Source organism: Papaver somniferum, chromosome 1 (genome assembly GCF_003573695.1).
Source record: "Papaver somniferum cultivar HN1 chromosome 1, ASM357369v1, whole genome shotgun sequence".
NCBI classification, from domain to species: domain Eukaryota; kingdom Viridiplantae; phylum Streptophyta; class Magnoliopsida; order Ranunculales; family Papaveraceae; genus Papaver; species Papaver somniferum.
Genome location: NC_039358.1, coordinates 246,946,399 through 246,957,562, shown reverse-complemented (window position 1 = coordinate 246,957,562; position 11,164 = coordinate 246,946,399). Strand labels below are relative to the sequence as shown.

At 39.5% G+C, this 11,164-nt stretch overlaps 1 protein-coding gene across 1 annotated transcript; it reads left to right on the top strand.

The window, feature by feature from the left end:
* The first annotated feature begins 9,397 nt into the window (after nucleotides 1-9,397).
* Nucleotides 9,398-10,243, top strand: LOC113276118. The gene has a single exon (XM_026525700.1). The coding sequence runs from the start codon at nucleotides 9,398-9,400 to the stop codon at nucleotides 10,241-10,243; it is 846 nt and encodes a 281-aa protein (XP_026381485.1).
* The last annotated feature ends 921 nt before the right edge of the window (nucleotides 10,244-11,164 follow it).

The window sequence follows — 11,164 nt, the reverse complement described above, 5'->3', positions numbered from 1 at the left end:
TAGCAGTGGGAACAACAAGGCAGAGGCAAGTGCACAGCAAGGCCAAGGAAACAACAGCAGCAACAGAGTTGCAGCAAGCCAAGGGAAGTAACAAGAAAAGAAGTAGCAGCAATAGCACAAGCAAGGAAGAAAACAGTGTAAACAAGGTAATGAGTAACAAAACAGTGAACAAAATGGAACAAAGTGAAAGTGACACAAAGGCAATTCGCCTAAGGCAGGGAAGATGGTGAAACTAACAGTGATAATAATGCAAGTAGTAGCAGTGGCTCTAGGCATACCAATGGAATGGGAGGAGAATTAGCTTGCTATGAGCACTAATTCCTCTCATTGCTCAATCACAACAATGCAATAGAGTTAAGCAAATACATGGAGTGGGAAGAAAATTAGCTTGCTATGAGCACTAATTTCTCCCCACTGCTCAATCAAAACAGTGCTTCAAAGGCTTCTAGCCTAGCATTCCATCAAACTAACATTACATGACAGTGAATTGAAACAACAAATGAACATTTAACTAACAGTGAGCAACAACAGTGAACTAACATGACAAATTAAAATTAAACAGGAACACATTAAACAGGAAATTAAAACATGAAATTAACAAGAACATAACAAACATTTGAACTACTAAACAGAGAATTAAAATTGCCAAACAAGAACCCTAAAAATTAACAGTGCAATTAAAATTGGAACCAAAAAAAAGAAATTAAACCTAATTGGTAACTTGGCTAGTCCAAGAACACCCCTAACAGTAGCAACAACATCCATATTTATAGTTTACAACAAACCCTAAATTTTCGAAACCCTAAATTGAAATTAGGGTTTTCTCAAATTCCCAAAATTACTCACTGATTTCTGTTGATTTGCGTCTAACCCACGCTTTATCTTCTTCTTCTGCTCCTGTCTCTTCAAGTTTTGTCCCCTCTTTCGATTGTGTAACCCTAGCTTCTCACTGTTCTAGCTTGTAGCACCTAGTTTGATGCTAAAAACGAGACAAGGGAGAAACTTGGGATGGGGTGGTGATGTACGGTGTGGTGTGGTGGCTGTTGCGACAAGGAAGAGAGGCAGGAGCTAGAGTTGCAGAGCTCTGCAACTGTCGGGTGAAGGAGAAGGAAAAGAAAGAGAAGGGAAGAGGAAGAATGAGGTTGGTTCGATAGTTTTAGGGTATGGGATGTTCTGGTGTGAGGCGGGTCCATCAAGAGGTGATGTTTCGTGAGATGGGCCGTGGGATGTGAAGCTGGTAGGTGGATCGGATGGTTCCTCCTGAAGAGGCTGGTAGCGACCGTCAGATTTTTTTGATACAACGAAGTTAACGGCTCTAGATGGGGTTAGGTGTTGTAGTGTTAAGCGGAAGTATCGGGATTTGATGAGCAGGAAAATAAGCGACCGTAGGATCTAAATGTGATCTAATCTGAAGGCTTGGAATTTAGGCACTATGGTGTTTGGTAGGGACTTCAGATTTTGATGCACGATAAAGAAGCGACCATTGGATGTTGAGATGGATCCAATCTAACGGCTGAGAATGGAGGCGGGTATGGATATAGAAAATGGGTTTGGGTAAGGGTTTTGGACCTAGGGTATGCCAAGCCCATATCTTCTTTAAGAACAATTCTTCCTTCTTGAGCCCATTCCTAGGTTTTTGGACTTGTGCGCACCATTCTTTGCGGCTTCCTTGCGTAATTTCTTCCGGCTTTTCACCACTCTTCAGCTCTTTTCCGCTCCGCAAGTCATCCAGACTTTATTTATTACCTAAAAATGCAAAATTAAGTAAGAAAAATATTTATTCTTGAAAACAATGAAAATACAGAATATGGGATAAAATGTAGAATTAATGCACAAAAGATGAGTAAATGCCAACAAAAAGGGATAAAATATATACAATATTTGGTACTCATCAAATACCCCCAAACCTGAATTTTACTTGTCCTCAAGTAAAACAAAACTAAGGAAATCCTACCTATACCACTGTCGCTGGTCTCTCGAATGCATTTAGCGTATGCACTAAGCCTTTTAAACCACTAAGTGTCCCTAGTGGACGAGTTGAAGTCTCGTGAAGGTTTACCAGAGGTGTGCCTACAAAACCTAAGGACAAAATATGAGCTCAGATTCCATCAAATGTGACATGTGCAAAACAGTTTAAGCTCACAGCAAAATGGAGATGTCAATCTAGCTATCAAAGGCACAATCCTAGCACTGATAACAAATAAAGACATGTGATAAGAGTGTAAAGTGTATCTACACATGTGTAAAGAAAGATCTGAAGTTATGACTACTAATGACCAAGAGATAGTTTCTCAGGCTAAGAACCAAGGTCGAAATCTAGCTAGCTGTCCGGACTTTACGAGAATTGTGAATGAGTTGGAGGTATTTCACAATTGCTCGCGTTGTACATCAATGGCATACACCCTCCTTGCTTATTACAATGAAACAACAAAAGATGACTATTTACATGACTCTTATTTACATTGACTACTCTCTTTTTATTTTTGGAACAAGAGATGATGGAATTGATAAATACTTGATTTTTTTTTGTATTTTCTGATATTTTTTTTTTTTTTTTTTTTTTTTTTTTTGAATATACATCGTTTTTTTTTTTTTTTTTTTTTTTTTTTTGAAGGAAACACTTTTGATACATATACAAAAGGAAACAAAAGATTACATGACACTTTGCAAGAGGTAGCCCTTTTTGATGCACCCAGTTAAATTCGATGGTTGTCTTTCTTAATGTAACCTCCACCTTCTATCCCAACCAACCAAAGAACAAGCTAGTCAAGTTTCGTTCAGTATTCTAAAGTGATTGGCAATCGTAACTTCCTATCAAACACCTTGAAGATCGAGGCCATACATGTATTGGTAGATCGTGCGCGTGCAAATTTCTTATCACTATGTGAATTGTGCTAGAATCAGGGTGCCTAAATATCTAGACTAAGACTCCTAATAAAAATACATATTTGCACAAGAGTCAACATTTCAAGGTAAATGAGCTCCATTTTTTTTTATGATTTTTTTAATTTTTTTAATTTTGATTTTTTAATTTTTTTGGAATTTTTCAATTTTTTCAAAAAGAAGAAGGAGTTCGTTTTCAATTATGGCATATTATCATGGTATCTACTCTATACCCCCAAACCTAAACTAAACATTGTCCTCAATGTTTCAAAATATGGAAAGAATTAAAATGCAACATATGGAAAGGGACATGCTGAGTAGAGTAAAAGGAGAGAGAATACCCGATTTCGGCGAAAGCAGAATTAAAACTCCGTTATTCAAGGCAAAAATCCAACATATTTCAGCCGAGATCATATTGGATTAGCAAAATAATACAAAAGGAACAAAAGGGTTTTTAAGAAATTTTATCTACTGGATTATATACAAAAAATTCACCATACACTAACAATCTAAAGAGTTGAGGATCAACCCAAAAGAAAAAGTGTAGAGACATAGAAAGTTTCAAAACACTAAAATTGGACTTAAATGGGAGTGAGAGTGAAAAACCGAATGAATCACCCCTAAACCAAATTTCAACAGGTTTACTTTTAAGCACAAAATCTAATTTTAGGGGTTCAGGATTCAAAAGGTCTAACTCATAATGGACTGTTTTCGGGATGGGCAAAGAAATGCATTCCAACTGTGGCTCTTTAAAAGTGTTATATTTTGAAGCAAAATAGTCCAAGAGGACTTGGGAAGCACACAGTTCCAATCCTAGATTAGGAATTTTCAGAAAAATTGGTTTACAATATGGTACAAACCAAATCTAGGTTGGGTGGAAGGCCATCAGATTGTGACTTAGGTAGAAGAATAGGCATATCATTATCAATCAAATCAAAATCTCCTAACTCATCTACACATGTCACATCATGCTCACAATCATCAATCAAATTGGCAAGATCACAATCAGAATTATCAACATCATCAACAGATTTATTCGTATCGGCACATCAGGGGAAACATCACATGGAATACTAGAAGAAATATCATGCATTAAGGTCGGGGCAGAGAAGCCTAATGTATTTGAACCCAAAGGTTCCATAACATTTTCAGTATAGACATGTTCTTCTAACATAACATCATAATCATCATCATCATCATGATAGGATTTTGCAATCTAGGATAATTTTCAATCCTAAGGTCGGAGCTATTACAAGAATAAAACTCTAATTCATGGGGGTGACTCATATCATGTGGTGTTGTTCCTGTTTCCCTAACGGATTCCCATTGATGGGTTTTCTCTGCAATCTCGGCTAAAAAATTCCATGCATCATCCACAGATTTATCAATAAACTCACCATTACACATAGACTCAACCATGGTTCGAGATTTAAAGTCTAGTCCCTCATAGAGGATGACGACAAGTCTCCACTTCTCAATTCCATGGTGCGGACATTCACTCAACAAATCATTAAAACGTTCAAAATAGTGAAAAACAGTTTCCTCATCCAATTGGACAAAACAATTGATACTTTGACGAATAGCGATGGTCCTATGATGTGGAAAGAATTTTTGAAAAAGATCTGTGAGTTGGTCCCAAGTGTGATTGATTGTGGTCTCAAACCGTAAAACCATGTTTTGGCCCTTTCCTTTAAAGAAAATGTAAACAAACGCAATTTCAGAGAGTCTTCGGACATATGATCAGGTTGCATAGTCCGACAAATTTGTTCAAACTCTCTTACATGAGTATAGGGGTTCTCAGAATCGAACCCTCGAAATATAGGAAGTATTTGTATCATGCTTGCATTTATTTTAAAAGGGTTATTGGTTTGAGGTAATACAATACATGATAATGGAATTTTTATTGACGGATACATGTATTCATGGAGAGCATGAGGTTGGCCCATTTTGAAAAGACACAAAGCCCACTATTTGGTTTTAATGGGTTTTCAAAAATTTGGTTTTTATGGGTTTGGATTTTTGGGAAAAATTTGGTTTTGGTGAATAAAAGAAATTTGGTTTAAAATTGGGAGCAAAAGAAAATTTGGTTTTTTTTTTTTTTTTTTTTTTTTTTTTTTTTTTTTTTTTTTTTTTTTTTTTTTTTTTTTTTTTTTTTTTTTTTAAAAAGGAAAAAGTAAAGTTAATTTTTTTTTTTTTTTTTAGAAAAAAAAGAAAATAAAATTTGGTTTTTGAATGGGAGCAAGCCCACTGTTTGTTTTGCGTTTGCTTTGGCTCCGCTTGGTTGAAAACTTTTGGTGGAACTGAGTCCAAAATCTCGGCCTAGAATTTGGGTACTCGGCCCACTAACGAGTTCAACTAGCGTGATCGGTTACAAGCTCAGCTGGGTTTAAACCCAGAATACAAAATACAAGTCCAATGGAAGAATTTAAACAAGCCCACACAAAATAAATACAAGCCCACAAATTAAACAACAAGCCCAAAAATAATTAATTACAAACCCAAAATAAAAAAAATAAAAAGCCCAAAAAATTGGGTTAATTATTACAAGCCCACAATTAAAGAAATTTGGAAGCCCACAGGTTGGGTTCTCTCAATGGAATGGGTTTAGGCTTACCTTTTTAGCACAGCCCAGCTGCTCTGATATTGTTGCAAAAACCCAGTTGGGTTTTGGTTCTTTTCCTTGGTGGCGTCCCAGCAGAGAAAAAAAAACAGGTTCAGAACAGCAGGTCCAACAACAAATGAAATGAAGCAGATGCAGATGCAAATGCTATGCAGTGAAATGCAAAATTAGCTAATAAAACAACAAGAAAAACACAGCACCAATCCCCGGCAGCGGCGCCAAAAACTTGGTAGGCTTCTAAAAGGTCCTAAAAATTATCCCCGGCCAAAAACTTGGTGGGTCCGGAGATATGTATAAAATTAAGCGCAATAAAAACGCGGGCCTACAGTAATACCGCAAGTGCACGGTCTTCGGTTGTAGCTCGTGCAAGTACGGGTCGATCCACAGAGATCGGGTGTGTTTTGTAGTTTCTAGCTAATTGGGTTCCTAAATTGCTGTTGGGCTTTGAATATTTTTGAAATGGGTTGAACTGAGCTTGGGATCAGTTGCTCTTTGAAGTGTAAATGGGCTTGTGATTGAAGTTGGCTTTCGCCTTATTCCTAAGAATGAACTGGCCTTAGTCTTTTGAGTTAGGATTTTGGGTTAAGCCCACATTTGAATGGTTTGGGTTTTGGTTTGAGCTGGGCCTGTGGTCTTTCAACAATTTACAATGGGCTTTTGTTTTGGTCTTCTGGTGAGCTCAAGTTGTGCTCTGGGCTTTTGGGCTCAATGGGATTGAGCTAAAAGTGGACTGTGGCTGGATTTGAGGATCTGTGGCTTAGTGAACTGTGGCTGGGCTTAGTGAACTGTGGGCTTGGGGAGGAAGCAGCAACAACAGCAGTAGCAGGGCAGCTGCAAGGGAGGAAAAGGCAGCTGCAGCACAAGGCAATGCAAGTAGTAGCAGTGGGAACAACAAGGCAGAGGCAAGTGCACAGCAAGGCCAAGGAAACAACAGCAGCAACAGAGTTGCAGCAAGCCAAGGGAAGTAACAAGAAAAGAAGTAGCAGCAATAGCACAAGCAAGGAAGAAAACAGTGTAAACAAGGTAATGAGTAACAAAACAGTGAACAAAATGGAACAAAGTGAAAGTGACACAAAGGCAATTCGCCTAAGGCAGGGAAGATGGTGAAACTAACAGTGATAACAATGCAAGTAGTAGCAGTGGCTCTAGGCATACCAATGGAATGGGAGGAGAATTAGCTTGCTATGAGCACTAATTCCTCCCATTGCTCAATCACAACAATGCAATAGAGTTAAGCAAATACATGGAGTGGGAAGAAAATTAGCTTGCTATGAGCACTAATTTCTCCCCACTGCTCAATCAAAACAGTGCTTCAAAGGCTTCTAGCCTAGCATTCCATCAAACTAACATTACATGACAGCGAATTGAAACAACAAATGAACATTTAACTAACAGTGAGCAACAACAGTGAACTAACATGACAAATTAAAATTAAACAGGAACACATTAAACATGAAATTAAAACATGAAATTAACAAGAACATAACAAACATTTGAACTACTAAACAGAGAATTAAAATTTCCAAACAAGAACCCTAAAAATTAACAGTGCAATTAAAATTGGAACCAAAAAAAAAGAAATTAAACCTAATTGGTAACTTGGCTAGTCCAAGAACACCCCTAACAGTAGCAACAACATCCATATTTATAGTTTACAACAAACCCTAAATTTTCGAAACCCTAAATTGAAATTAGGGTTTTCTCAAATTCCCAAAATTACTCACTGATTTCTGTTGATTTGCGTCTAACCCACGCTTTATCTTCTTCTTCTGCTCCTGTCTCTTCAAGTTTTGTCCCCTCTTTCGATTGTGTAACCCTAGCTTCTCACTGTTCTAGCTTGTAGCACCTAGTTTGATGTTAAAAATGAGACAAGGGAGAAACTTGGGATGGGGTGGTGATGTACGGTGTGGTGTGGTGGCTGTTGCGACAAGGAAGAGAGGCAGGAGCTAGAGTTGCAGAGCTCTGCAACTGTCGGGTGAAGGAGAAGGAAAAGAAAGAGAAGGGAAGAGGAAGAATGAGGTTGGTTCGATAGTTTTAGGGTATGGGATGTTCTGGTGTGAGGCGGGTCCATCAAGAGGTGATGTTTCGTGAGATGGGCCGTGGGATGTGAAGCTGGTAGGTGGATCGGATGGTTCCTCCTGAAGAGGCTGGTAGCGACCGTCAGATTTTTTTGATACAACGAAGTTAACGGCTCTAGATGGGGTTAGGTGTTGTAGTGTTAAGCGGAAGTATCGGGATTTGATGAGCAGGAAAATAAGCGACCGTAGGATCTAAATGTGATCTAATCTGAAGGCTTGGAATTTAGGCACTATGGTGTTTGGTAGGGACTTCAGATTTTGATGCACGATAAAGAAGCGACCATTGGATGTTGAGATGGATCCAATCTAACGGCTGAGAATGGAGGCGGGTATGGATATAGAAGATGGGTTTGGGTAAGGGTTTTGGACCTTGGGTATGCCAAGCCCATATCTTCTTTAAGAACAATTCTTCCTTCTTGAGCCCATTCCTAGCTTTTTGGACTTGTGCGCACCATTCTTTGCGGCTTCCTTGCGTAATTTCTTCCGGCTTTTCACCACTCTTCAGCTCTTTTCCGCTATGCAAGTCATCCAGACTTTATTTATTACCTAAAAATGCAAAATTAAGTAAGAAAAATATTTATTCTTGAAAACAATGAAAATACAGAATATGGGATAAAATGTAGAATTAATGCACAAAAGATGAGTAAATGCCAACAAAAAGGGATAAAATATATACAATATTTGGCACTCATCAAACACCACCCAATCGAAGAGGTGTGCGGGGGAGTCGAATATCCGACCCATACTATAACCGTGACACGTCAGACTATTTCGATGAGGACACTTCAATACCCCAGCGGTCGAAGCTAGAACAACCCTCCATTCAGGATGAACACTTCCTAGAAATGGAGAGTCTTCGTGCTGAAATGTTGGTAGAAATCAATTAGCTCAAAGCCCGACAAGGGGGCGGAAGATTAGAACAAGTTGTGAAGGAAGCAAATATTACTCCGTTGACGCATCATCTAGCCAAGGATGTCATTCCACAAAAATGTTATGTCTCATCCTTTGAATGTTACGACGGATCCAGTGACCCCGTAACACATCTGCGGTATTATAACCGAATGATGGCACGATGGAATTATGACGAAGCCATACCCTGCAGATATCTCCCTTCAAGCCTGAAAGGGTCCGCATTGTCCTGGTTCGACAATCTAAAGCCTAATTTTATTGACTCTTATGACCAGCTCACCAAAAAGTTCATGGCCACTTACATGTACAACAATGTTGTCAATACAGGGATGGGCAAGCTTTTTTCACTCGCAATCAAGTACAAGGAGACCATTAGAGAATACACTGACATATGGCACAAGATTTGTCAAGCCATAGGGAATGTGGATCCAGTGGTTAGCATCAATTGTTACAAGTGGGGACTAGACAAGATGATTTCTTTATTCGTAGAGATCCACGGTTCCATCCCAGCCACAGAAGGATACCTCCGGATAATCATAGAGGAGTATGCAATACTGGAAGAAATCTATCGTGAAAACCCCAGATCCCATGCTCAGCGACCTCCGCTGACCAATTCCGCAGAAAAAACCAGCGGATCTAAAAAAAGGAACTCACCGGAACGACCCAACGGAGATAGAAGAGAAAAAAGGGATGATCGGAGGAAGGATGATCGGAAATTCGAAGACCAGGTCTACATGAATCTAAATACTAGCTATTCGCGCATCTTGAAAGAAAGCAAGGATGGAGAAAATATTGACTGGCTCTGGTCCAAGGGGAACAACCCCCTAGATCATAAAAATCCAAAGAATACTGCGAGTATCACTGCTTCAATGGCCACCAGACGATAAAGTGCAAAAATCTCAAGATAATGATTCAAAAATTGATTGATGCAGAAGATCTTAAGCAGTACGTGGAAAGAGCTGAAACCGTAGACAAAGCCAAACGAAGAAAGCAAGTTAAGCTACCCGAAGCAAACCATACTATTAACACCATATCGTGCTCCGAGACCATGGAGCCATCTCTCACTGCTCAAATAGGGAAGAGGTTGAGAAAACAATTCGAAGATTATTGTGAGCTATACAAAATCGATGTGAAAGAAGTGGACGAACATGAGCAGTGGATGGACACACCCATGGTCTTCGATGCTAAATATGTCGAAGAAGATACGGAGGACCATAACGACCCGTTGGTCCTTACTTTACCTGTGGCAGGGTGCAACATTAGGAAAATCCTCATCAATGGGGGAAGCTCAGTCAATGTTTTGTTCTACGATACATTCAAACGGATGGAGCCAAACGATGAGCAGCTCCTGACTTCGTACTACACAATCTATGGCTTCAATGGAGCAGCCATGAAGCTATTGGGAGACATCGTCTTGAAAGTAGACGCAAGACCAATGAAGGTTGATACCCTTTTTAGCGTGGTGGATGCACCGTCACTATATAATGCCATAATTGGATGCACATGGGTACATAAGCTCAAAAGAGTGGATGCTACCTACCACCAATACCTAAGATTTCCAACCCCCCAAGGGGTGATGGAAATAAAAGGAGACCAAGTTACTGCGCGAGAATGCCAAGATCTGCAGAACCATCTCAACAACGAGCAAGACGAACAAAGAAGATCCCGGAGATCTCGAAACAAGGCAGCATCTAAAGAGAAAGTGATTGACGACTACTTGGAGAAAATCTCTGGAAGAAGCCTTTCAAAATAGAACACAGTTGGAAATGCGGAAGCTAGTACCTCGACTACAAAAGAAGGGGGCGAACCTACCAAATAACAATTAAAGAACGTTCCTCACTTAGGGGAACCAAAGTCCATGTTCACGCCTTTGGAAGCAGTAAAAGAAGTTAACACAGGGACTGAAGAAATCCAAAGATGATCAATATAAGAACTCTGATATACAAAGAAAGGGAAGCATCTTTGATAAAGCTTCTCAAGGAGTACGCAGACGTCTTCGCGTGGAAAATAACTGACATGCCCGAAATAGTTCCGAAGACTATCCATCTTGAGATTCGTATAAAACCAGGCACCCCACCTGTAAGGCAAAAAGTGCGGAAAGTAGCAACTGAGTACCACAAAGCCGTCGAGACAGAGTTGCGCAAGCTGCTGGAAGCAGGATTCATAAAGGAAGTCAAATATCCTACAGGGATTTCGAATATGGTCATCGTAGCGAAAAAGAACAGAGGGGTTAGAATATGCATCGATTTTACCAACCTCAACAAGGCGTGCCCTAAGTATAGCTACCTGTTACCTAGCATCGACCAATTGGTTGAAGCTGTGGAAGGATACGAAGAACTATCATTCATGGATGGATATTCTGGGTACAACCAATTATTCTTAGCAGAATAAGATCAACAACACACGACATTCTACACCCCGCATGGACTCTACTTCTATGTGAGGATGCCCTTCGGACTTCGAAATGCAGGGGAAACATACCAAAGAATGGTCGATTCCATCTTTAAACCTTGGATTGGGAATACCTTGGAAGTCTATGTCGACGACATGCTCGTCAAAATAAGATGCGTAAATATCACCATCAAGACCTAAAGGATATATTCGAAGCAATGAGGAAGCATAACATGAAAGTAAACCCAGAAAATTGCACCTTCGGCGTCACGTCCGGCAAATT

Coding starts and splice junctions, on each gene's coding strand:
- LOC113276118 (XM_026525700.1), top strand. CDS start 9,398: ATGATTCAAAAATTGATTGATGCAGAAGATCTTAAGCAGTACGTGGAA.